The sequence below is a fragment of the Chlorocebus sabaeus genome, chromosome 6 (genome assembly GCF_047675955.1).
Source record: "Chlorocebus sabaeus isolate Y175 chromosome 6, mChlSab1.0.hap1, whole genome shotgun sequence".
Taxonomy (NCBI): domain Eukaryota; kingdom Metazoa; phylum Chordata; class Mammalia; order Primates; family Cercopithecidae; genus Chlorocebus; species Chlorocebus sabaeus.
In genome coordinates, this window is record NC_132909.1 from 20,940,686 (window position 1) to 20,967,993 (window position 27,308).

The following is a 27,308-nucleotide window of genomic DNA, read 5'->3' on the forward strand; positions in this document are numbered from 1 at the left end:
GCAAACAGTTTTTTCTAATACTCATTAAAGCAAGCATATATCCATTTAAAATAAAATATTTTCCTCCCCGCACCACCCAAATCACCTCAAGCACCCCATTTTGGGAAATGCTGCGCCACTCTCAAGCCTGGTTGCCTAGGAGAAAACTTCAGGAAGCAGCTTTAATGAGTAGATAAGAATGATTTGCAATTAGCATCAATTGTCTGTATGCAAATTAAAGCTCCCAACCGCAGGGCTCTCTTTTGCAGCGGGCTCCTCTCCCATTTCATTCCCTTCATTTCTGGGTTCAGCAGATCCTTTCCTTAGACACAAGATGATTTCATACCCACCCTCCCATCTCAGCCACAGTCTACTCCAGGCCTGGCTGTCTTTATGTCTCGGATTTCAAATCCTCCCAGTTGTTTGGGTTCACTAAGGTGGTAGTTCCGTGCCTGGAACGGGGGCTACCACAACGGAGACCTGAGACCCCTGGTGTAGACTTTCTTGGCCCCATGTCCCTCTTCGTGGGACAGGTTCCCCCCTCCCCACAGTGTTTTATTTATTTATTTATTTATTTAATTTTTGAGACAGAGTTTCCTCTGTCACCCAGGCTGGAGTGAATGCATTGGTTTTTTTTTTTTTTTTTTAAGATGGAGTCTCATTCTATTCCCCAGGCTGGAGTGTAGTGGTGCAGTCTTGGCTCACTGCACCCTCCACCTCCCAGGTTCAAGCGATTCTCCTGCCTCAGCCTCCCGAGTAGCTGGGATAACAGGCGCCCACCACCATGCCTGGCTAATTTTTGTATTTTTAGTAGAGACGGGGTTTCACCATGTTGGCCAGGCTGGTCTTGAACTCCTGACCTCAGGTGATCCTCCCGCCTTGGCCTCCCAAAGTGCTGGGTTTATAGGCGTAAGCCACCGCGCTCGACCCCGGTAGGCACAGTTATTCATTGTCTCAGTGACAATCTGATTCTCATCTGTTTCCCTCATTGGACGGTGGGGAGGCCTGGGGGCCTCATCCAAATGTGCTTGTGATTTCTCTCAGTTCCCAGCACAGTGTCTGGGACAGAGCAAATCCCTAAGAATACTTATGAATGGAATAAATGAATGAATGAATGAGCCATTCAAAACAGCCCATGTGTTCAAAAGATTAAGAGGTACTCGTCACCAGGTGTGGTGGCTCATGCCTATAATCCCAGCACTTTTGAGAGGTCTAGGCAGGAGGATCCCTTGAGCCCAGGAGTTTGAGACCAGCCTGGGCAACATAGTGAGACGATTTCTCTACTAACGAACTTAAAAAATTAGCTGGGCCTGGGGGTGCGCACCTGTAGTCTCAGCTACTTGGAGGTGCTGAGGTGGGACAAACACTTGAGCCCAGGAGCTCGAGGCTGCAGTGAGCTATGATTGTACCAGTGCACCCCAGCCTGGGTGACAGAGCGGGACCCTGTTTCTTTTTTTTTTTTTTTTTTTTTTTGAGACGGAGTCTCGCTCTGTCGCCCAGGCTGGAGTGCAGTGGCCGGATCTCAGCTCACTGCAAGCTCCGCCTCCCGGGTTTGCGCCATTCTCCTGCCTCAGCCTCCCGAGTAGCTGGGACTACAGGCGCCCGCCACCTCGCCCAGCTAGTGGTTTTTTTTTTTGTATTTTTTAGTAGAGACGGGGTTTCACCGTGTTAGCCAGGATGGTCTCGATCTCCTGACATCGTGATCCGCCCGTCTCGGCCTCCCAAAGTGCTGGGATTACAGGCTTGAGCCACCGCGCCCGGCCGCGGGACCCTGTTTCTAAAAAACAAACAGCCACTTGTCTAGGGAGATGAACTGAGAGATCTAAAACACTCAGACAGTCTCTCTCTCTCTATCTCCTTTTTCCTCCTTCAGCCCTTCTTCTGGCTCTTTGACGCAAGGAGATCCTTGGATCACGGTGTGCCCGGGGAAGTGCTGACATTACAGTCACTCAAACACAGCAGTTTTCAAATCTGTCAGAGAACACTGTAAGCCATGACATCATTTGAATGGGGATTGATCGGCATTAAACATTTTTAGATAGAGTAGACTGGATCAAAGTGTATCACACACAGATTAAGAATTATTTTGGAAACCACTGCTTCACCTTTTTTTTTTTTTTTTTTGAGACAGAGTCTCGCTCTGTCGCCAGACTGGAATGCAGTGGTGTGATCTTTGCTCACTGCAACCTCTGCCTCCCAGATTCAAGCGATTCTCCTGCCTCAGCCTCCCAAGTAGGTGGGACTACAGGTGTGCACCACCATGCCCAGCTAATGTTCATATTTTTAGTAGAGATGGGGTTTCATCATGTTGGCCAGGATGGTCTCAATCTCTTGACCTTGTCATCTGCCTGCCTCGGTCTCCCAAAGTGCTGGGATTACAGGTGTAAGCCACCGCGCAAAGCCATTTTTTTTTTTAAACATAAATATTTCTGTATAGATGGACACAATTCTACTGCAGACTGTGGTCAGAAGTCTGAGTTGGCTGCCTGCGTGTGGGTGTCCTGTGTGGAGAGAGGCTGGGGTTTGAGGACTGGCAAAGGGTTTAGGGAGCCACAGGAGAGGAAGATCCCTGCACCAACCAGGTTCTGAGCCCTGATAGGTATCGGGGATTCAGGTTAGCCCACCTCAGGCATGGTCAGGAAGGCATGTGGAGCTGTGGACTCAGGGGCTGGCACTGAACACTATAGCACAGCAAGCCCTGCTGGGGTCACAGCACCCTAAGGGGGTCCAAGGATGAGGCTGAGCTCTGTTTGTGTGAAATACTTTTCCCATCTCTGTGCCCTTTTCTGGAAGGTGGCTCATCGCCTCCATCAGAACGTCAGTGTGTGTGGTTGGGACTCCAGGCTGCTGGCTGGCCAATGCCTGCTTTTTTTTTTTTTTTCTTGAGACAGAGTCTCACTCTGTCGCCAGGCTGGAGTGCAGTGGCACGATCTCGGCTCACTGCAACCTCTGCCTCCTGGGTTCAAGCGATTCTCCTGCCTCAGCCTCCCGAGTAGCTGGAACTACAGGTGCCCACCACCATGCCTGGCTGATTTTTTTGTATTTCAGTAGAGACGGGGTTTCACCATGTTGGCCAGGATAGTCTCGATCTCCTGCCCTCGTGATTCACCCGACTTGGACTCCCAAAGTGCTGGGATTACAGGCGTGAGCCACCGCTCCCGGCCAATGCCTGCTCTTTCTCTCTTACTCCCGTCTGCCTCTCTACCAGCGGCTCTCAAAGTGTGGTCCCTGGGACCAGCAGCATCAGCATCTACTGAGAACTTAATGCATATTCTCAGCCAGGCACGGTGGCTTACACCTGTGATCCCAGCACTTTGGGAGGCTGAGGTGGGCAGATCACTTGAGGTCAGGAGTTGAGACCAGCCTGGCCAACACAGTGAAACCTTGTCTCTATTAAAAATACAAAAATTAGTTGGGCATGGTGGTAGGCATGTGTAATCTCAGCAACTCGGGAGGCCGAGGCAGGAGAATCGCTTGATCCTGGGAGGTGGAGGGTGCAGTGAGCCCGAGACCGCACCACTGCACTCCAGCCTGGTGAACAGAACGAAACTCCGTCTAAAAAACAAACAAAAAACACCAATGCGTGTTCTCAGGTCTCCCGTTCCAACCTACTGAATCAGAAACTCTGGGTGGGGCCCAGCAGCTGGGCTGAACAAGCCTTCGACGGCTTCTTTGGGGACCATCGCCCTATATTGTAGAGCCTGGAAGGCCAAACCATGACCTTCCAGACCTCCTTGTAGCTGGGATGGCCCTGTGACGCCAGCTGCTGAAGGGGGTTCTGGGAAAGTGCTTGCTTTCTCCATAGGAAGGGAAAGGTGCTTGGAGGCTGCCACCTTTCCCTTTGTTCTTAGCCCCCGACTGCCACTCGCCAGACACCACAGCTTCATCTCAAGGCAGGGAGACATGAGCCAGCATGGTAAAGATGCCGAGCAGGGAGATACAGAGCGCCAATCTTTGAGGCTCTCCATGAGCCGCATCACTAACCTGGCTCTGCCTTCTCTGGACTTCTTGTCAGGGAACTGTTTGTTACACCTCTATTGTTTAAGCCATAGTGGGTCAGGTTTCCTATTGCCTCCAATCAAATGCACTCTAACAGATACAGTCTGTGACCCTTGAGAAAGCATACAAACTTTTGGTCTCAGCAGAGAGCAAAGAAAAAAGAGACAGAGGGTCAGAGAGAACCAGAGACAGATGAAAACAGAGACAGAAGGCCAGGGGTTTCTTTCCTTCCACCTGGGGTCCCTGAAGGCTGATGGATGGGCAATAAGGCAGAGGTCCATGAGCACCCCAATTCTGTCAGCAAACCAGTGACTAGGCGCATGCATCCGTGAGTGTGTTTCTGGGGAGGAGAACCCCACCATCAGGACCCTAGAAGTAGAACTGGCAGAAGTAGAAGGTGGCCAGAACCCAGACTAGGTTCAAGAGCTTACCTGGGCTGCCTCGGTGGGTCTCGGCTGCCCCCTGCCAGTCCCGTGGGGGTGCTGGAGCCGGAGGAGTACAGCTTCGGTCGGTAGCCCTTGCTTTGGCCAGCAACTGTGGGGGCAGGGGAGACCTCCCGCCGCCTGTCTGTGTGGTGGGACCTCCCGGCGGCCTCGCGACCCCCGCCACAAAGGCCCATACTTCCAGGGGGCTTGTGTGGCTTGGCGGGCCGTGGAGCCTTGGCCAGGGACATGCAGCTGGGGCTGGAGGTGTAGAGGGTGGTGTCGATGCCACTGTCGCTGGAGCCACCCTTTGAGAGGGGGTCTTGCTCCGGCTCCAGGGGGTCCAGGGGGTCGAACCAGCGGTCGTCACTGTGGCTGCTGGATGCGTTGCTGGAGAGGGTGTTGCTGCTGGAATGACTTGAGTACTGAGGTTCTCCCTGAGGGGCAAGAGAAGCATGTCATTCCCAGACTCCAGGGCAGGGGCGCATCTTCCCTCACTGGTCCTCCCTCCGCCTGGGCCTGAACCCTGGGACCAGACAGCTTCAAATCCTGGCTTCTCATCTACTGGCTGTGTTACCTTGGGCAAGTGATTTACCGTCCCTTTGCCTCAGTTTCCATATCTGTACAATGGAGGGTGACAGTAAGCCTGCCTAACGGGACTGCTCGGAGGAACAAATGACATCACGCACAGAACGTGCTTCCCACACCTCAGACTCAGAGAATTTAAGACTGAGCTCAGCACCATCTTCCCTGTCTCAGTGACTCCAGCCATGCTTTCAGCTGCCCCTGCCAAGAGCTGTGGACTCACCTTGACCCCGCTTTTGCTCTCACTCACGTCCAGCCCAACAGCAAACCCTGCTGCCCGCGTCTTCAACACAGATCCGGGACCTGTCACTTCCTGCTCCACGGCTCCGCCTGGTTCTGTCCATGCCTGTCCTGTCCTCTCCCCGGGGCCAGTGCAGCAGCCTCCTCCCTGGTCTCTCTGCACCCTCATCCCCGTTTATTCCCCATGCGCAGCCAGTGGGAGGCTGGGAACACCTGAGTTAGATTATGTCCCCCACCTGTGGCTCCATCTTACTCCAGGCACAAGTGAGAGTTCCCACCACGGCCCACGGGGCTTTGATGCTTGGGTCCCGGTTTCCGACGTCATCTCCCCTCCCTCCTGATCACATTGCTGCAGCCATGGTGGCCCCCTTGCTGTTCTCTGAACACACTGGGCACTCCCCCTCAGGGCCTCTGCACCTGCTGCTCCCTCTGCCTGCAATGCTCTTCCCTGAGGGATCTTCGTGGGCTGCTCCTTCCTTCACTCCAGGTTTCTGCTCAAAGGTCACCCCCTCAAAGGCCCTCTCTGACCAAGTCATCCTCGAGCTGCAGTGCTTGTCACTCTCTCCCCTGGACTGTGCGTTTTCTTTTCTTTCTTTTTTTTTTTTTTTGAGATGGAGTCTCGCTTTGTCGCCCAGGCTGGAGTGCAGTGGTGCAATCTCGGCTTACTGCAGCCTCCACTTCCTGGGTTCAAGCGATTCTCATGCCTCAGCCTTCCAAGGAGCTGGGATTACAGGTGCCTGCTACCACACCTGGCTAATTTTTGTATTTTTAGTAGAGATGGGGTTTTATTAGGTTGCCCAGGCTGGTCTTGAACTCCTGACCGCAGGTGATCTGTCCGCCTTGGCCTCCCAAAGTGCTAGGATTACAGGCGTGAGCCACCACGCCCAGCCCGCGCTTTTTCTTATACAACAGATCTGTTTACCTTCTTACTGCTTGCTGCCCCCACTGGGAAGTCAGCTTCCTGAGGACAGGGCTGGTCTGTCCTCTTCATCATCATGGTCCCAATGCTTGGAGTGTTGTAAGGGCTTGTCAAACACCCACTGAATGAATGGATACAAAGAGATTGCCAAGAGCCCCTGTAAACCATCTACTCCTCCTGGACACACAGGACTACATTTCCCAGCCTTCCTGGGACATGTAAGACTACATTTCCCAGCCTCCCTTGCAGTTAGGTGTGGCCACATGATGGGATGGAAGTGATTCATGCCATTTCCAGGCCTGGGCTAAAAAACACCTCCCACTTGATCTTTTCTCTCACTCACCTCCACTGCTGGAAAGATGCAGGGACCTAGCAGAGGGCTTGGAACCTCTGAGGAAGAGCAGAGCCACAAGAGGGAGGGAGCCCGGGCTCTGAATCACCATGTGGATGGTGGGTAGATGCTCACTGAATACCTGCACTGTGCTGTTACAGGAGAGGGAAATCCACTTTTACTGTACGAGGTCACTGAGATTTGGGGCTGTCTGTTACAGCAGCTGATTTACCATGACTGACGGAACAAAGAGGAAACTGCAGCTCCAGGAGGTAAAGAGATTTGCCTAAGATGACTGCTGACGAGGGCTGGAGCCAGAATGTGAACCTGGTTGATTCCAACTCCAGACCAAGTATTCAACTCCTCTGCTGAGTGGAAGGTGGCAGAGGTGGAGGATGTGTCCAAGTATGAAGCTCACAGGCCACACCCAGGTAGGCCTGGCTCCCCCAGTGGGGCAGGGTGGTGCCCAGACTCACTTTGGAATGCCTGTTGGGGGAATCTTTGCCTGCTGCATCCTGCCTGGACGGGTGCTTGTTCCCGCTGCTTCCGGCTATGGCTGAGAGCCTGGCCTGGGCGGGCACATGCCACAAAGGCTCTGTAGGAAAACAGGAGACACACCAGTGGTTAGGAGTGACTCAGGCCAGGTCCTAAAGAATCCGGCCCCTCTGCCAGCCTGTCTGCTCACCCAGGTCATGACCCCATCAATTTATGCCTTGGAGTTCAACACTCAGTAACAGAGAATACATTTCAGCACATACTATGTGCCAGACACCGTTCTGAGAGCCTCACTGAAGCCGTACAATATCCCATTTCCCTCCATCCCTGTCACCCAGGCTAAAGTGCAATGGCATGATCATAGCTCACTATAACCTCGAACTCCTGGGTTGAAGCCATCCTCCCGCTTCAGCCTCCCAAGTAGCTAGGACTACAGGTGTGCATCACCATGCCTGGCTAATTTTTTTTTTTTTTTTTTTTTTGAGGTCTTGCTACAGCATCCAGGGTGGTCTTGAACTCCTGGCCTCAAGTGATCCTCCTGCCTCAGCCTCCCAAAGTGCTGGGATAATAGTGGGATGACAGGTGTGAGCCACCATGCCTGGCCTCCTTCACCCATTTTTCTATGAGTTTGACTATCTTTTTTTTTTTTTTTTGAGATGGGGTCTCACTCTGTCGCCCAGGCTGGAGTGCAGTGGTGTGATCTCAGCTCACTGCAACCTCCACCGCCCAGGGTTCAAGTGATTCTCCTGTCTCAGCCTCCCAAGTAGCTGGAATTACAGGTGAGCACCACCACGCTCAGCTCATTGTTTTGTATTTTTAGCAGAGACAGGGTTTCATCATATTGGCCAGGCTGGTCTCGAACTCCTGACCTCGTGATCCACCTGCCTTGGCAATTCTTTACATATGCAAGGTAGTAATCCTTTGTTGGTTATATGTACATAATTTTTTTTTTTTTTTTTGATACAGAGTCTTGCTCTGGCACCCAGGCTAGAGCGCAGTGGTGTGATCTTGGCTCACTGCAACCTCCCGGGTCAAGCGATTCTCCTGCCTCAGCCTCCCAAGTAGCTGGGATTACAGGCACTGGCCACCACGCCCAGCTAATTTTTGTATTTTTAGTAGAGACAGGGTTTCACTATCTTGGCCAGGCTGGTCTCGAATTCCTGACCTTGTGATCCACCCATCTCCATCTCCCAAAGTGCTGGGATTACAGGTGTGAGCCACTGTGCCCGGCCCATAACTTAAAAAAAAAAAAAAAAAAGGAATCATAATAAACACTGTCCTACAACTTAATTTTTCACTTTGTAATATATCTATACTTGCTTTTCTCTTTATATCTTCACAATAGGTCTTCACATAATTGAACGTGATGTTACCCTAAGAGTATTGCACCAAGTGAATATACATCAATGACCTGCCAGTTTCCTACTGATGGATATTTATATTAGCTTCAACAGTCTTGCAATGGCCTTCCCTCTACATGCGACTTTGAGCAAGTGTATGATTGTGTGTGGGACAGAGAGTTCTACTGGTGGAATTGCTGGTCCAAAGGTGAAGCAGGTTTAAGAGTAGCAGCTGCTGTGGATGTCAGGCAGGGCGCGGTGGCTCATACCTGTAATCCCAGCACTTTGGGAGGCTGAGGCGGGTAGATCATGAGGTCAAGAGTTTGAGACCATCCTGTCCAACATGGTGAAAGCCCATCTCTACTAAAAAAAAAAAAAACAAAAAAAAAACACTGCTGGGCATGGTGGTGTGCACCTATAGTCCCAGCTACTCAGGAGGCTGAGGCAAAAGAATCGCTTGAACCTGGGAGGAGGAGGCTGCAGTGAGCCGAGATCGCGCCCCTGTACTCCAGCCTGGCGACTGAGCAAGACTCTGTTTCAAAAAAAAAGAGTAGCAGCTGCTGTGGATGTCAACTGCTTTAACCTCTCCAATCTAGTCAGTATGCCTGAACTGAGTATCTTGATGACCTTAAAAAAAATAATTGGCCAGGTGCCAAAATACAGGCTCATGCCTGTAATAACAGCACTTTGGGAGGCCAAGGTCAGGGGATCATTTGAGGTCAGGAGTTCAGGACCAGCCTGACCAACATGGTGAAACCCTGTCTCTCCTAAAAATATAAAAAAATTAGCTGGGTGTGATGGCACATGCCTGTAGTCCCAGCTACTTGGGAGGCTGAGGCAGGAGAATCACTTGAACCTGGGAGGCGGAGGTTGCAATGAGCCAAGATTGTGCCACTGCACTCCAGCTTGGGCAACAGAGCAAGACTCTGCCTCAAAAAAAAAAAAAAAAAAAAAAAAAAAAAAATATATATATATATATATATATATATATATATATATATATACACCAACCCCAGTGGAGGGCATTTAGATATTATCTACGGAAATTACAAATGCACTAACTGAGGAGCTGAATGCTGGTGATTTAACCCCAAAGCTGACTTTTGATCACTACGGTATTCAAGATCATTAACATAATGATAATTCCCATTAAGTGTGTGTTCTGTGTCAGGTGCTATCGTAAGCATTCTGCATATATCACCCTGATGTATCCTCCCAGTACCACTGTGAAGTGCGTATCAGGAGCATCTCCAATAGATGTGGAACAAGCCTCGGGGAAGTTAAGCAGCTGGTCCAAGGTCACACAGTAGGAAAAGGCCAGGCAGGACGTGGGGCTCAGGCTGGCCTGGTTTAGCGCCTATGCTGTCAAGCCCTGCCTCCTTCCTGGGCCTCACCAACAACAGCAACGCTGGCAGTCATGGAGAGTGAGTGCCCGGTAGGCAGGAGGCCTTGTTCTAATGATGGGCCGTGGACTTGGCCGGCATTATCTCACTGGACACCCCCCAAACTGCCCTGGAAGGAGAGACACCTAGGATGTCCACTACAGGAGTGGGACCTGAGGCTGACGGGAAGGAGGTCACTGCTGAGGCCACACACCAAGCACATGCCCAACTCAGAACTGCCCACCAGGCCCTGTGGGACCCTGAGCCCACAACCACAACACTGCCACCTCCGGTGCAAGCCCAGGGTACTCTCGGGCCCAGGTTCCTGCTGGGGAAGGTGGCCTGGGTGACCGGGCAGAGCACTCAGGGCCACTGCAGAGAATGGCTTGGCTGGACATTGTCTAGTCTCAGTTGAGGGTGTCACTGCCCGTGTGGCTTTCACTGGGGAACCATGGATGCGAGAAAGTGGGGAGGCTGGCCTCTTTGTCCACCTGCCCTGCCTCCATTGATGGTTTACCTCTTTGGGACATCTTTATATGCTCAGAAGGTGCTGGTTCCCTGGGAGGCAGGCAGTCACGCTGAGAAACCACATTTATACAGAGCAAAGCCCAAGGCAGTCACATCCGGCCTCAAAAACCACGGACAACGGACAACTCCAGCGCTCTGCCTCTGGGCTGACCTCTGCCCCTGACTTGAGAGTCGAACTCAAGATGCCCTGCAGCATCTCCACTTGAGTATCTGTCGGGCACTCTCACCGAACATGGCTAAGGCCAAGGTCAAGGGCTGTACCTTCCCCCAAACCTGCGTCTCCCACGGTTTTCCTGCTCAGTTCATAACTTCTCCTTTCGGCTGCTGTGGCCAAAACCCCTGTGGCATCCTTGACTTCTCTCATGCCCACAACTAGACATCATCAGGAAATTTGGTTAATGCTGCCTTTAAAATACTATATCCAGAACCGCGTATCTCCCCCTTCCTCTGTCCCCACCTGGTCCTGCTCTCACCCCACCTGACAGTAATCTGTAGCCAGGGGGGCCCTTGGAACACCCGAGTCAGATCCTGCCCCTCCTCTGCACAGAAGACTGAGACCTGCGGCTCCTGTTCCACTCTCAGTACAGGACAGTGGCCTCCCTCTAGCCCACGAGGCTCCACATACTCTGCCCCTGTTCCCTCCCTGACCTCAGTTCTCACCACATGGGCCTCGTCACCACCACCTCAGGGTCTCCGACTAGCTGTTCACTTTCCCTGGAATGTTCTCATTCCCACTGACTTCGCATTGTTGGCCAGGCTGGTCTCGAACTCCCGACCTCAGGTGATCCGCGCCCCCCTCGGCCTTCCAAAGTGCTGGGATTATAGGCGTGACATTGTCTCTAAGAGAACCATGGGCTGAGACACTAAAGAATTCTCCAGGCCACGAATCTTGGGGCATGCAGCCTCTTCCATACCCCACAGCAGCTGGGAGAGCTGGTGTGCTGATGGGGTCAGCTCTGCCAGCTGCCTGGAAATTCTCAAACACTCCCTAAGAGGACATCTCCCCCCCCTCCCACTCTGACGTCACCGCTTTCTAACATTGCTCATTTGTTTGCTTCCTTCTGAATCCATCTTGCCCATTCAACTGCTAGTTCTCAGACTTCAAAGGGGCTACAGGTTTGTTCTATGGAATTATATTTAAAATATTCATCTGAGTAGTTCACAACTTGATTAATATGGGGAAGAAACATTGAGAAGATGCTCAATCTCAGCAGTCTTCAGAAAAACGCAAATTACAAACACAATGTCAGCCAGGTGCGGTGGCTCATGCCTGTAATCCCAGCACCACTTTTGGAGGCCGAGGTAGGAGGATCACTTGAGCCCAGGAGTTCGAGACCAGCCTGGGCAACTTGGCAAGACCTTGTCTCTACAAAAAATGTTTTTAAAAAATAATAAATAAAACCACAATATGATGGCACCACCTGCCCATTGGAATAAATGAAACACAGAGGCTGGTGAGGGCATAGAGCAACTAGAACTCTCACATGTTGCTGGACAAAGTATAAGATGCTTTGTCATTTTGGGTAATAGTTTGGCACCTTCTTATAAAGTTAAACATACTGGCCCTGTGCGGTGGCTCACACCTGTAATCTCAGCACTTTGGGAGGCTGAGGCGGGTGGATTACTTGAGGTCAGGAGTTCAAGACCAGCCTGGGCAACATGTTGAAACCCTGTCTCTATTAAAAATACAAAATTAGCCGGGAGTGGTGGCGCATGCCTGTGGTTTCAGCTACTCGGGAGGCTGAGGCAGGAGAATTGCTTGAGCCTGGGAGGCGGAGGTTGCAGTGAGCTGAGATTGTGCCACCGCACTCCAGCTTGGGCAACAGAGTAAGACTCTGTCTCAAAAAAATAAATAATAATACAATACAATAAAATAAAAAAGTTATAAACATATGACCTAGAAATTTCACTCCTAGGTGTATACCCTACAGAAATCTGAGCATATGTTCATCAAAAGACAGGCACAAGAATGTTCCCAGCAACACTGCTCTAGGCAGTCCCAACTGTAAACAACCCAAATGTCTATCAACACCAGGATGTGGCAATATATTGTGGCTCATTCAGACAACCGGGGATACCGCTCAGATACTGCGATACACTGTGCATTCACAGGGCTGGCTGTCACCAGTGTAACACTGAGTGACAGAAACCAGACACACATACACAAAATAGACACAGTGTGATTCTGTATTCCATGAAATTCAAAACCAGGCAAAGCTCAGGCTATGAGAAGTAGGACAGGGTTCCTTTGGGGATACTAACTGGGAGGGGAATGGGCGTTTGGGGAGGCTAGCCATGTTCTGTTTCCCGCCTGGGTGTGTCCACTCTGCGATAGATTATCAGGCTGTGCACTCATCATGTGGGCTCTTCTCTTTTCTTTTTTTGAGACAGAGTCTTGCTCTGTCACTCAGGCTGGAGTGCATCAGTCTCGGCTCAATGCAACCTCTACCTCCTAGGTTCAAGCAATTCTCCTGCCTCAGCCTCCCCAGTAGCTGGGATTACAGGCATGTACCACCACACCTGGCTAATTTTTGTATTTTTAGTAGAGACAGGGTTTCACCATGTTGGTCAGGCTGGCCTCGAACTCCTGACCTCAAATGATCCACCTGCCTTGGCCTGGCCTCTTTTTTATGAGAAAGTCTTGCTTTGTCACCCAGGATGGAGTGCAGTGGCACGATCTCGGCTCACTGCAACCTCCGCCTCCCAGGTTCAAGCGATTCTCCTGCCTCAGCCTCCCGAGTAGCTGGGACTACAGGCATGTGCCACCATGCCTGGGTAGTTTTTGTATTTTCAGTAGAGATAGGGTTTCACCATGTTGGCCAGGCTGGTCTCGAACTGCTGACCTCAGATGATCCTCCCACCTCGGCCTCCTAAAGCGCTGGGATTATAGGCGTGAGCCCCTGCGCCCAGCCATGTGGGTTCTTAACATGTGCTGTATGTCCATAAAAGTTGAAAACAACATAGGAGGGTTTATGTAAAGAAAAGCCACAGGACGCAGTCAGTCCTACTCCTGAGAGCACCATGCTTAATCTTTTTCAGCTACCTTCCCTGGTGGCTCCCAGCTCTGTGTCACACAGCTGCACGCCGGCTCCGGCCTTATCAGCGGGAGCAGACGCAACCTGCCGATGCCTCATCTGGACGGATAAGGATCTCGCTCCCTGGTTCCGCTGCTCTCCTGGGTGCCCTCTCTAGTCTTACACGTGGCGCTTACAGCTTTCTTTCGTGTTTTATCTGTCACTGACAGGAGGGGGAGTGTCGCCTGTCAAGCTCTAAGTAAGAGGTCCTGTGGAGTGAGGTGGGCGGGTGGGCACAGCAGCTGGTGGGGGCCCTACCTGGCTTCTGGCGTTCCATGGTGCTCTCCTGGCTTGTCAGGCCGCCGGAAGAGGAGTCGCCGCTGGACGTCCCATCGTGGCTGAAGTGGGGATCAAGAGATAGCAGGGGGTGTGGGGCAGCCGTGTACCTGCAGGGGACGAGAGGAGACGTGCCCAGGGTGAAAGACCAGCCTGTGTCGAAAACCACCTGAGCCTCAGCCTTGCTCGCCAGTGGGGTTTTAGACACACGGGAGGCTCCGCCGTGGATGAGAGAGAGAAAGCTGTTAGCAAGGCTGGATGAGTAAGCCTGGAAACGTGCTATTAGCTGCGGGTCCGGGATGAGAGTCGCCTGGGAAGCCTGCCAGGGAGCTGGTGGTGGTGGGGCAAGGCGGGTTCCTCGGGGATGGAGGGGGCAGAGGCCGCCTGGGCCGACAGCCCTACCCCTGGGCTCCTCTCAGGGGTTCTATTTTCTGGCTGTGACATGGGGTGAATGTCCTCAGCAGCTACTGCCCCAGGCCTATCTTGGGCTGCCTTGCTCTCTGATGGAGACAGCAGGCTAGGGAAGCACTCATGGGTGCAGCAGGCCCTGAGTTGGGCATTTGGGGCTTCAGACGTCACCATGGCCTCTTGCTTAGACAGATGCAGCCACTTCCTAACCCCAGCCTCAGTTTCCTTAGCTGTCAAGAGGCAATAACAGTAAGCCCTTCTCAGGACTGAAGGATGCCCCGTCATGCCCAGTGTTTAGCCATGGGCTGACTCCTGATGCATGGTAACTTGGGACACCTGGCTGATGGGCTAGAACTCTGCCTGTTCTACCACGGTCAGCTCATGAGGTAACATTTTCCACCTCATAGGGTTGGGGAGTGGATGGAATAAAGTTATCCCCTAGACAGAGGTCCTCCTGGAGGCCGGCTTCACACACTCACAGGCAAGGCTAGGATTTAAGGGAGGTGGTGGTAGAAAGCTCTCACTGTGCCCTCATGTCCCAGTGGCATTCTTTTTTTTTTTTTTTGAAACGGGGTCTCGCTCTGTCAACCAGGCTGGAGTGCAGTGGCATAATCTCAGCTCACTGCAACCTCTGCCTCCCAGCTCAAGCGATCCTCCCAATTCAGCCTCCTGAGTAGCTGGTACTACAGGTGCATGTTACCATGCCCGGCTAATTTTTAGTATTTTTTGTAGAGATGGGTTTCACTATGTTGCCCAGGCTGGTCTCAAACTCCTGGGCCCAAGCTATCTGCCTACTTCAGCTTCCCAAAGCGCTGGGACTACAGGTGTAAGCCACCATGCCCAGCCCCAGTGGCCCTGTCTACAACCATGGGGAGAATCTTGTAGACACTTCCTAATGTCCAGTCCTCCCTGGATCACAGTCGGTCATGGTAGAAAGTCTTCTCCCTGCCTCAGGTTGGTTCAGAGACAGGCCTGTGACACAATTTTGGCTGATGAGACATGAAGGGAGGTCAGAGTTATTAAGACGCCCACAAAACATTTCCAGTTCTCCACTTCCAAGCAGGTAGCAGGACACACTTCCGGGTCCCTTGAGACTGGCTGAATGGAGTTATGTGACCAGCGCTCGTAGCTGAGCTGTCAGGGAAGTGACTGGGAGTTGCTGGCTGCCTGGGGAGCCTGGGTCCTGAGAGGTCCCTGCCAACCAGCAGTGGAACTGAGGAGGGGCCGAGAAATAAACTTTGCTGATTTAAGCCACAGAGACTTTCAGGTGTCTGTTACCCAGTACCGTCTGACTGAAACGGGGTAAGTCCGCCCAGAGGCTTCTGGGAAATCTCCTTGCTCCTAAGAGGGATGACAAGAAAAGATGGCCTCTCTTTGCCCTCCAGATGCTGCTGGGTCCAGATTTAACATCACAAGCTGCTGCTGCCCTCTTGCTACCAGCCTGCAGGTGAGGCCCACTCTGATGGTGGAAGAGAGGAGGCAGAAGGAATCTGGCCCTTGATATAATGTGGTCAAGAAGCTGGGTTCACCCTCCCTGGAACCTGCCCTGCTCCTGAACTTCCTTTTCTGCGAGATAACAAATTCCTACAATGTTTGAGCCAAAGTTTGGTTGCTTCAGCCAGAAGTACCTCACTGACACAGGCCCTGTGCTCTGGGGGAGTTACTGAGCCTCCATTAGTAATGTTGATATTAGCCAGGCGTGGTGGCTCACACCTGTAATCCCAGCACTTTGGGAGGCCGAGGTGGGCGGATCACTAGAGCTCAGGAGTTCGAGACCAGCCTGGCCAATATGGCAAAACCCCATCTCTACTAAAAATACAAAAATTAGCCAGGTGTGGTGGTGTGTGCCTGTGATGTCTCAGCTACTTGGGAGGCTGAGGCAGGAGAATCACTTGAACCCAGGAGGTGGAGGTTGCAGGTTGCAAGGAGCCAAGATTGTGCCACTGTGCTCCAGCCTGGACGACAGAGTGAGAGTCCATTTCAAAAAAAAAAAAAACTAACAAAAAAAAGTCTTGATATTGCAATTCCCTGGTTGGCTCCTGGCACCTGTACTTTCAACTTGGGAGGATCTGGCAGGGGGAGGTGAGGTCATAAACTGGGATCCCCCAAGATGCCGAAGAGAAAGTAATTGACTTATTCAGGGTCATCCTGCCAGCTCAAAGCCAGGACTGTCTCTACAGAGACCCTGCTCTAACCCCCTGGCTTCAACGCCCTGAGCACAGTAGAGGGGTGTTTCAAGGAGCACTGCACTCTCTGAAAACTCAACTCTACTCACTTGCCAGGAAAAAACACACCATCCTCCTTGCCCTTAACCAGACCTTGACCTCTGACACTTCCAGGAGAGGAAGACAGAGCCCAAACACAGGATGGACAAAACGTGAATTCTTACTTTTCTCAAAGTCTGAGGGCCCAGCTTCCAGCAATCAAAGGGATTTTACAAAAGCAACTTTGACTATAAGCAATCTTCACCTTACTAGCTGACTTCACACCTGGCTAGCTGCCTGGTAAAATGTGGCTCCATCCTTGCTGGAGATCGGAGTGTTGATGCACTTACTCAGTTTTCCCAAGTCACTGTGAAATCCTCGGCACTCAGGAAAAATGGCTAGGATGAGCCCGGGGAGAGCGGAAAGTCTGAGTGGCAGACGCTGCAGGCTGCTCCCCATGACTAGCCTCTCCTTCCTCCTTGGTAACAGAATCCCAACTGTATCTGGGGCAGCAATGAGACTGGATCACCAGACTACATGTCCCAGGATCCCTTGCAGCTCTGGCCAATGAGATAAAAGTGGAGGCGCCACACATGACTTCCAGCCTCGAAGCCTCCTCACCAGTGGGCTGCGGATGCCTTTGCTTCACCACCTCCTCAAGGCTACAGCTTGAACAGCCACCTTGAACCAGGAGGCAAAAGGCCAAGGACAGCGATACATCAAGGAGGAGGGGCCTGGTTTCCCGTCAATGTGGGGAAAGAAACAATCTTGTCAGAACCACTATTTTGTATACTATGCAGCTAAACCTAATTGATAGACCCTCCTCTTTCATCAGGCATATTTGACCTTGTTTCATCTCTCAGCTACTCTCCCCAATCAGACAACCTGTACTTTATCCAACCATGTACTTCTCTTGCTAACAAGACTTTTTTTGTTTTTTTGAGACGGAGTCTTGATCTATTGCTTAGGCTGGAGTGCAGCAGTGGCGCGAACTTCTACTTCTAGCGTTCAAGCGATATTCTCTTGCCTCAGCCTCCCAAGGGAAGACAGGCACGCGCCAAGATGACAAGCTAATTTTTGTATTTTTAGTAGAGATGGGGTTTCACCATATTGGCCAGGCTGGTCTCAAACTCCTCAAGTGACCTGCCTGCAACTGCCCACCTCGGCCTCCCAAAGTGCTGGGATTATAGGTGTGAGCCACTGTGCCCCACCCAACTAACAAGACTTTTTATCATCCCAATGCAAACTGAACTATGTTGACCATCCATTGGGATGCTGAATATATCCCATCTGGGACCATGTCTATCACCGTCCAATTTTGGTCAACTGATTGGAAATCGGGACATCCCAGCATCTCATCACATACAGCTCTGGGGAAACATCTCTGGCAGTACAGAAGATCAAATTGCTGTCTTTAACCTCATCTGAGTAATTTTAAAGTAATTATCTCTTTTTGGAAGATAACTCACTTTATAGATAAAGGGTTTGGGGTTTTGGGAGGAGCTGACTAGCTGTGGTTTCAGGTGTCTCCAGGCAGAAGCTGGAGATACTAAATCTGGGGAGGCACCTTACGGGGAGCAGGGTTGGGCTATGGGATGCTGGCTTGAGCTTCCCTTTTGACCACAGAGGAAAGCACCAAGATAGATACGACTGTGGGCAGGAGCCTCGCCCAGGCAGAGCTCCCGCCTGCTCTGTCAGTCGTACACACCAACCGATGGAACAATAGACAGGCAAATGACAGGATGCCTGGGCAAAATGATGGTCAGATGATGTAGCCTTGTTGGCTGCCACCTCAGCAGCCATCATCTTCTCTGTTCCTGCTTGCCCAGATTCCACTCTGGCAGCCAGCCCTCTGTCAACGTGACTTGAGTAAATCCTGACAGTTAACACAGCCACAGGGGTGCAATGTAACCTTGCCAGGGGTTGAGGGGTGGGCAAGTGATCCAGTTCCTTCCTTCCTTTTTTTTTTTTTTTTTTTTGAGACAGAGTCTTGTTCTGTCACCCAGGCTAGAGTGCAGTGGCACGATCTCAGCTCACTGCAACCTCCGCCTTCCGGATTCAAGTGATTCTCCTGCCTCAGCCTCCTGGGTAGCTGGGACTACAGGCACCTGCCACCGCGCCCAGGCTAACTTTTGTATTTTTAGTAGAGACGGGGTTTCACCATCTTGGCCAGGCTGGTCTCAAACTCCTGACCTCGTGATCCACCCACCTCGGCCTCCCAAAGTGCTAGGATTACAGGCTTGAGCCACCAAGCCCAGCCCCTTCCCTCTTAATTAATTATTTTGGGACAGAGTCTCAGTCTGTCACCCAGGCTGGAGTGCAATGTTGCACACCTGGCTCACTGAAGCCTTGACAGCCCGGGCCCAAGCAATCCTCCCACCTCAGCCTCCCAAAGTGCTATGTCAGGGTCAGTCCTCTGGAACCATAGTCCTGGGTTCTCATCTTGGCTCTGTTACATCCTGGCAGAGTGACCTTAGCCAAGTGAATTCACCTCACTGAGCTATAGTTTTCCCTCCGTAAAATGAGGGTAATTAAACTACCCACCTCAAGGAGTTGCTGGGAGGAGTCGCTGAGATCACGAATAGAGATCAATGGAACTCAGAAACATCCACACAAGGATATCCAATTAATTCTGCACTCCCCCATTTTTGCCTTAAGGAACAAAAGCACTTTTTGCCTTAAGGAACAAAAGCAGTACAGTGGAGTGGGGGTAACCTTTTCAATAAATAGCGCTGGAGTAAATCAGACAACCATAGGCAATCAAGGAACCTCAACCTAAACCTCTCACCTTATACAAAAATTAAAACAGAACTCAAAATGGATTATGGACTTAAATGTAAAACAGTAAAACTTCCAGAAAAAAACACGAGAAAATCTTCAGGACCCAGCACTAAGCAGAGTTCTTAGACAACACCAAAAACCTGATCCATTAAAAAAAAAAAAAAAAAAAGATAATTTGGGCCTTATCAAAATAAAAAAACTTAGGCCGGGTGTGGTGGCTCATGCCTGTAATCCCAGCACTTTGGGAGGCCAAGGCAGAAGGATCACTTTAGCCCAGGAGTTTGAGACCAGCCCGGCCAACATGGCGAAACCCTGTCTCTACTAAAAATACAAAAACTAGCTGGGAGGGTTGTGTGTACCTGTAATCCCAGCTTCATGGGAAGTTGAGGCATGAGAATCGCTTGAACCTGGGAGGCAGCAGTTGCAGTGAGCTGAGATGGCACCACTGTACTCCAGCCTGGGCAACAGAGCAAGATTCCGTCTCAAAAAAAAAAAAAAAATGCATAAAAATAAAGAATAAAATAAAAAACTTTTGTTCTGTGAAAGACCCTGTAAAAAAGACAAACTAAAGGCTGGGAGGAAACATTTGCAAATCGCATATTTGACAAAGGACTTGTATTTAGAACGTCCAGAGAACTCTCAGACACTGAACACCATTGCATCCAATTAGAAGACGCACAAAAGACACGCACAGGCACTTCACTGAAGAGGATACAGGATTGGCAAATAAGGCGTGAAAAGGTGTTCAACATCCTTAGCCATTAGGAACATGCGCATTAAAATCACAGTGCGATATCGCTGCACACCTATCAAAATAGCTAAAATGAGAAACAGTGACAATGCCAAATGTGAGGATGTGGAGACCCGGATCACTCACGCTCTGCTGGTGGGAATGTAAAATGATACAGACACTCTGGAAAACAGTTTGGCAGTTCCTTTTCAAACTAAAAATGGACTTACCATACGGTAAGCAATTGTACTCCTGGGCATTTATCCCAGAGAAATGAAAACTTATTTTCATGCAGAAACCTGTATGCCTGAATGTACATGTTCACCACATGAATATTTATAATAGCCAAAACTCGGAAACTACCCAAATGTCTTTCTTTTTAAATTTTTTTAAAAATATATTTTTAATATTTTACAAAACTTTATTTCAACCCAGGAGCATAGATTCAAAGTGTCCTGAATATGCACTCCCCCAAATGTCTTTTGATGGGTGAGTGGTTAAACTGTGGTATAGGGTGAGTGGTTAAACTGTGGTATATCCAGACCACGGAATAAACAGCATAATGAATGAACTAGAGACTCGCGATAACGTGGATGAACCTTAAGGATATTCTGCTGAGTGAAAAAGACAACCTCTGAAGCATACATGCATCCAATTTCTTTTATCTAACATTCATCATGAAATAACAACAATTAAAGAAGACAGGCTGGGTGCGGTGGCTCATGCCTGTAATCCTAGCACTTTGGGACGTCCAGGTGGGAGGATGGCTTGAGGCAAGGACTTCAAGACCAGTCTTGGCAACACAGTGAGACCTTGTCTCTATGAAAGGAAAGAAAAATTGGCTGGGTGTGGTGGTGCATGCCTGCAGTCCTAGCTACTTGCAAGGCTGAGATGAGAGGACTGCTTGTGCCCAGGAGAGTGAGGCTTCAGTGAGCTATGATCGTGCCATTGCACTCCAGCCTGGCTGACAGAGTGAGACTGTGTCTCCAAAAAAAAAAAAAAAAAAAAAAAAAAAAGAGCCTCAGAACAGATGAATGGCGAATGCCAGGGGTTAGGCATAGGGGGAGGAGATGGGTGTGGCTATAAAAGGATAGCATGAGGCACCCGTGATGGTTACACAAGACTTCACGTGTGATAAAATTGCGCACAGCTACAGACACACACACACAAATGAGTGCATGCATAACTGGTGAATTCCGAATAAGCTGTAGGCCTGTACCCATGTCAACCTCCTGCTTTGATATTGCGTTATAACCATACAAGATGTTAACAATAGGGGAGGCTGCGTGAAGGGTTCAGGCTCACAAGACTTTCTCCCTGTATTTTTTTTTTTTTTTTTTGAGATGGAGTTTTTGCTCTTGTTGCCCAGGCTAGAGTGCAGTGGCACAATCTTGGCTCACTGCAACCTCCACCTAGCGGGTTCAAGCGATTCTCTTGCCTCAGTTTCCTGAGTAGCTGGGATTACTGGCGCGTGTCACCACACCCAACTAATTTTTTTCTATTTTTAGTAGACACGGGGTTTCATCATGTTGGCCAGGCTGGTCTTGAACTCCTGACCTCAGATGATCCACCCGCCTTGGCCTCCCAAAGGGCAGGGATTACAGGCATGAGCCACTGTGCCCGGCCACCTGTATGTTTTTTTTTTGGTAACTTCCTGTGACTCAATAATTATTACAAAATAAAAAGTTAAAAGAAAATATAAAGGGAGATACCAAGATTTTAGGGGGGAAAAAAACAAAAAACAAAACAGTTCCCAAGAGCTTTCGGTAACACCACTGCCACCACCTTTGTTACTGGCAAGTTGCTCTAACTGCCATTTCCAACCTCAGCCCCTGCTGTCACCTGGGTGCCCCCACACCTCGTGTCCCACACACACCAGATTCCTCTCTGATTCTCCCGTGTTTTACAGCGTCCTGTTTGTTCATGTCTATGGCCTTTGCTCTGTTTGGAATGACTTTTTCTCTCCTCTCTGTGGCAAACTCCTATTAGTTCCTCAAAATATTGTTCAGATGTCACCTCCTCCAGGCAGCCAGCCTAGACTTCCAGGGCTGGGCTGTGTTCCCTCTTCCTCTATTAGAGTGCTCATCAGAGTGCACGTGGTTTTTACCATCCTTTCCATCACGATCAGCAAGGGCTGACTACAGAACCCCCTCGTGACTGAGTATCTCAGATATTCCTCCTGGCACGCCAGAAAGCTCTTGAGACCTTTGCTGAATGAAAGCTGAACGGTGTGGCTACTAGAAGAAGAAACAGTGGGTATGTCTCCCCAGTTGAACAAGAGGCTCAGAATCTAACAATGGATGAGTGTGGCGAGACTCTCAGAGAATGGTCCCTGGTGCAGCACCCCGAACCTACCAGGTCAGAAATTCGGGGCTCAGGCCCAGTAATCTGTATTTTAACAAGTCCTCCTCTGGATGATTCCAATGCCTGCTAAAGACTGAGAACCACTGGTTTGGTGGCCTGATTCCTTGTCTTAAGGTAGGTGGTTTCATTTTTAACAAACCCGCTCACTCCATCCTTTCGTCCAATATATACCAAAGATCAGCCATGTGTCGAACTCTGTACTATGTGATGGGAGGTCTTGAAGAGCACGCTTACGCTCTCTTTCTCGCTCTCTTACAGGTGCATACACATGCACGTACGCAAGCACGCACACTCTTAGCTGGCTAATAAAGATGGAGAGTGCTCAAGGCCATGGTCAGGAAATACACAGGGAATTGGGGGGCAGTGCCTTGCCTCAAGAGGGAGCTCCAGAGAAGCGTTCTGGAGAGGGACACAGAAGCTCGAGTTGGTAGGACAGGGGGAGTGTGGGTGAGGAGTGTGAAGCACACTCAGGCCAAGGAAGGAACACCATCAAGGCTCTGAAATGCAGACAGTCCCCCTAGGAAGCTGGGAGTGGCTGGTGTGGCTGACGTGTGGCACTGCACAAGACTCGCAGGGTGCCAGGGGCCTTGGTGGCCACAGGGAGGGGCCAAAGCTGTGTCCTGAGGGCTCTGGGAGTGGTGAGAGGGTTTGGAGCAGGGGACAGGCATGTTCAGATATAGAAAGATCTGGCCAGGCACGGGGGCTCACACTTGTAATCCCAGCACTTTGCGAAGCTGAGGCGGGTGGATCACCTGAGGTCAGGAGTTTGAGACCAGTCTGGCCAACATGGTGAAACTCCGTCTCTATAAAAATACAAATATTAGCTGGGTGTGGTGGCAGGAGCCTGTAGTCCCAGCTACTCAGGGGGCTGAGGCAGGAGAATCACTTGAACCTGGGAGGCAGAGGTTGCTGTCAGCTAAGATCATGCCACTGTACTCTAGCCTGGGCAACAGAGCAGTCTCAAAAAAGAAAAGGAAAAAAAAAAAAAAAAAAAAAGACACAGAAAGATCCCTCTGGCTGTTAAGTGGAGGGTAGACCAGAGGAGGTGAGATGAAGGCTGGAAGCCCACTGTGGTGGCCTGGGCAAGAAAGCAGGGAAAGGAGGCGGGATGGGTGACAGAGATGCTCAGAAGGAAGACCACTGCAGGGAGAAGGAGGAAGGGGACATCCACAGGATGAGGCCCATGGCTCAGGCCCAAGGACTGGGATTGATGTGGCTGCCCCAGGGACCTGGGGGCGGAGGAAGAACAGAGGGCACGAGGGCTGAAGGCAGCTGGGGAATAAGCTCAGCAGGAGCCAGAACCTGAAGGGCCTTGGATGCCAAGTTTATCCTGAGGACACTGGGGAGTCATGGAGGGTTTGGGGAGATCTCTCAGGCTGCCAGGTTGCAGATGGACACAAGTGGGCAGAACTGAAGCCTGAAAGATCTTGAAAACTGGGTAATGCTGGCAGCCGGGTCCTAGGGACTTGGGGCTGGAGAGAGTTAGATGAGTGGCCGTGCTGGATGGTGGACGCTCTTCCTCGACAGGTGTCAAGAGAACAGCAACCACAATTCTGCTGCAAGGAAAGCCAACGATGGGTCCTGCCCAGCCCAGCCCAGTTTCGCTCCAAAACATGAGACATAACCACCCCATGGGGCTGGGTCCTCTGAGGACCTTCAGGGGTCCAGAAACACCATAAAATGGCAAATAGAATTGTGGGGGTGTGCATTTCCTGGGGAAGAAGGAGTCACAGTTTTCATCAGATCCCTTAACATGAAAAGAATGGAGAGAGGCTGACCTTTCTGGGGATGGCTTGTATCTCACGTAGGTGGCCGAGCCGGGGGTGGAGAAGCTCCCAGAAGGCTGTCGGTAGGGAGGGACTCTGTCGGCCCCTGCTGGTGATACTGTGTAAGGGGTTTCTGGGAAGCTGACAGGCCTGGAAGGAGACAAGGGGAGGAAGGAGGCAGAGGGTGAGTGGGAGGGTACCCCTGCCCTGGGAGGATGGACAGACAGATGGACGGACGGACGGACGGACAGACAGACCTTTCCCCTGCCCAGCCACATTCCTTCTGCTGTCCACTGCTCAGGATGAAGGGGAGGATGCTGAGCACAGGGTGAGAGAAGCTGGGATGCCCCTGGGTCCCCTCTTCCCGGATCCACTGCGGCTGCCCCCAACCCACAGCTTTTGCAGGCTGCCCAAGACTGTTCTCGCCTCTGGCCCCCCGGGGACGAGATGTCCCTCTGCAAATTGGATTCCTTCATTTTTTTGGACAATTTTCTTTTTATCTTTTAGTATATATCTTCAAAAGAGTATCTATAAGTTATATGTGTCATAAAACGAACTCCCTTAAGGTACCACCCAACCCGGGACTAGAACGGCGGTGATAACATCTATCTGTGGGTTTCCCCACTTCCATTTCCCTGCCTCCTCCAGGAAGAAATCACTGTCCTAAATTTTGTGCTTATCAGTCCCTTCACCTTAAAAATAACAGAGTTTTTTTTTTTTTTGAGACAGAGTCTCGCTCTGTCACCCGTGCTGGAGTGCAGTGGCTGGATCTCAGCTCACTGCAAGCTCCGCTTCCCGGGTTTACGCCATTCTCCTGCCTCAGCCTCCCGAGTAGCTGGGACTACAGGCGCCCGCCACTTCACCCGGCTAGTTTTTCGTATTTTTTAGTAGAGACGGGGTTTCACCGTGTTAGCCAGGATGGTGTCGATCTCCTGACCTCGTGATCCGCCCATCTCGGCCTCCCAAAGTGCTGGGATTACAGGCTTGAGCCACTGCGCCCGGCTTTTTTTTTTTTTCAGAGATGAGCCACTGCGCCCGGCTTTTTTTTTGTTTTTCCCAGAGATGAGGTATTGCTCAGTCTGGGGTGCAGTGGTGCAATCACAGCTCACTGCAGCCTCCAACTCCTGGGCTCAAGCCATCCTCCCACCTCAGCCTCTTGGGTGGCTGGGACCACAGGTGTGCATCACGCCTGGCTAATTTTTAATAAATGTTTTTATAGAGTCAGGGTTCTGCTATGTTGCCCAAGCTCTCTAACTCCTGCCCTCAAGTAATGCTCCTGCCTTGACCTCCCACAATGTTGGAATTGCAGGCATAAGCCACTGTACCCAGCATAAAAAAAGCAGAGCTTTAATCGTCTACTCAGTATAGTGAATTTCTAACTCAGATGCTGAGCTCCCCAGCACTGGGTCCCAAACAAGAGGCCCACGGTGAAAGCTGAAGGGAAGGAGGGAGGGAGGAACAAGGGAGACAGAAGGATAAGAAGGAAGGTTGAAAGCCTGAGGCGATGCAGCGGATGGAGGAAATAGTGCAGAGAGGGAGGGGCGGGGGACAGGTGTGGGCCGGTGGGGATTGGGAAGTGTTTGCCCCCCCGCAGGTGCTTACCTCTTGCTGTGCAGTGGCTGGGACTCCCGGAAGGGGACTATGGGGGTCTGCTTCGGGGGCCGGCTCAGGGACTGGGCGTGGCCGGGGGTGGTTGGAGTGGCCCACTTGGAGGCTGGTAGAGAGTTATGGGATGCGGGCCCGCTCCACTGCCAGGGAGCATTGCTGCGGTATGGGGGCCGGCCCCCAGGAGTGATGCTTTCCTGCTCCGTCTTGGGCTCCGAGGTATTCATGTCATAGGTCTCCGGCCAACCCCTGGGGAGAAAAACTGCGTTATTCAGAAAGACCCCAGCCTACCAACATGTGGGCCTGCTGTCTAGGCTGGGTTCTCCTGGCCCAATGCAAACCGGGATGGCCTTTTCTTTTTTTTTTTTTTGAGACAGAATCTTGCTCTGTCACCCAGGCTGGAGTACAGTGGCACGACCTTGGCTCACTGCAACCTCTGCCTCCCGAGTTCAAGCGGGTTCTGGCTAATTTTTGTATTTTTAGTAGAGAAAGAGTTTCATCATGTTGGCCAGGCTGGTCTTGAACTCCTGACCTCAGGTGATCCGCCTGCCTCGGCCTCCCAAAGTGCTGGGATTACAGGAGTGAGCCACTGCGCCTGGCTGGGGATGGTCTATTTTAAAAGTCGAGTGAATACCCGTTAAAATGGTCTGAAACTTACCAGCTCAGAGTCTTCAACCAGGATGGGACCCAACACAGGGGCTCCGACTGCTTGGCCCTTTCCACCTCATCTCCTCTCCCCTCCTCCCACTCTCTCTGTTCCCTCCCCTCGCTTCTACCTGACCCAGACCACACGGCTGCCAGTGTCCTCCATGGACCTGCCTGGCCCCCCTTAGCAGTCCTCAGGGCCAGAAAGGCAGATGTCCTCAGAATCAAAGGACAGTAACTGCCTTGTTCCAAAGAATCTTAAAGGCAGCTGGAAGAGGAGCAGGTGACCTACTTTGCAGGGTGGTTTAAAAAAAAAAAAAAAAAAGCCCTGAAATCCACAACCTTGAAATAGATGCAGAGAGGCCTATGACTCCTGCTAGACCAGGCTGGCACATGCACTGCGGTGCTCCTGCCTTGAGGTAGGGAGATCCGCCGGCTAGGCTGGCATTCTTCACTGCCACTGCAGTGCCACACGGGAGGGGTCCCTGAGCTGTGCTCATGAAATCCACCTTCCGGCAGCTGTGAGAGCTGAGCTCAGAGGAGCCTTCAGCCTGGAAGCTCCCATGCAGCCATCAAGCTGATCCTCTGAGGGTCTCCCGAGTTCCCTGGAGCCACCCAGTTCATGGCCATCCAGCAAAAGGTCTGGTGGATATGGTGGTTTGGAGGCTGCTATGGTCTGGATGTGGGTTCCCCCAAAAGTCATGTGATGGAAACTTAACCCCCAATGCCACTGTTGGGAGGTGGGGCCTGGTGGGAGGAGCTTAGGGCAGAGCCCTCATGAATGGATGAATGCTGCTATAGAAAGGGCTTGCAGGAGTGGGCTCTCTCTCTCCCGTTCTTCTGCTGTGTTTGGACATGGCATTCCTGTCCTCCAGAGGTCACAGGGTTCAAGGCACCATCGTGGAAGCAGAAAGACCAGGCCCTATCCTGCCAGTGCCTGGATCTTGAACCTGCAGCCCCCAGAACTGTGAGAAATGTATTTCTGTTATCAGTTACCCAATCTCATGTACTCTGTCACAGCTGCACAAAACAGACTAAGACACAGGTGGATGCACTCTGGCACCCAGGGCCTGACACACCGCACCCCTCAGTAGCACCATGGCTGGAACTGACCCTCGGCAGTATCTGCTGGCTGTCTCTTTGGATTGGCAGCTGCCAATGTCACACCAGGCACCAGGTGAGGAACAATATGAATGTCTAACAGAGCCTGTAGACACACCAGGCCTGGGCAGAGG

At 51.2% G+C, this 27,308-nt stretch overlaps 1 protein-coding gene across 3 annotated transcripts in view; it reads right to left on the reverse strand.

Annotated features, from left to right (window-relative positions):
* SIPA1L3 (signal induced proliferation associated 1 like 3) overlaps positions 1-27,308 on the reverse strand; it is a 303,563-nt gene that overhangs the window by 40,348 nt on the left and 235,907 nt on the right. For all 3 annotated transcript variants that reach the window (XM_073016527.1, XM_037991608.2, XM_037991607.2), the window contains exons 11-15: positions 25,426-25,677; positions 23,836-23,973; positions 13,553-13,680; positions 6,952-7,070; positions 4,410-4,837 (exon numbers count right to left, since the gene is read on the reverse strand). In XM_073016527.1, the coding sequence (XP_072872628.1) occupies positions 4,410-4,837; positions 6,952-7,070; positions 13,553-13,680; positions 23,836-23,973; positions 25,426-25,677 (1,065 nt within the window). The remainder of the gene's footprint in view (positions 1-4,409; positions 4,838-6,951; positions 7,071-13,552; positions 13,681-23,835; positions 23,974-25,425; positions 25,678-27,308) is intronic.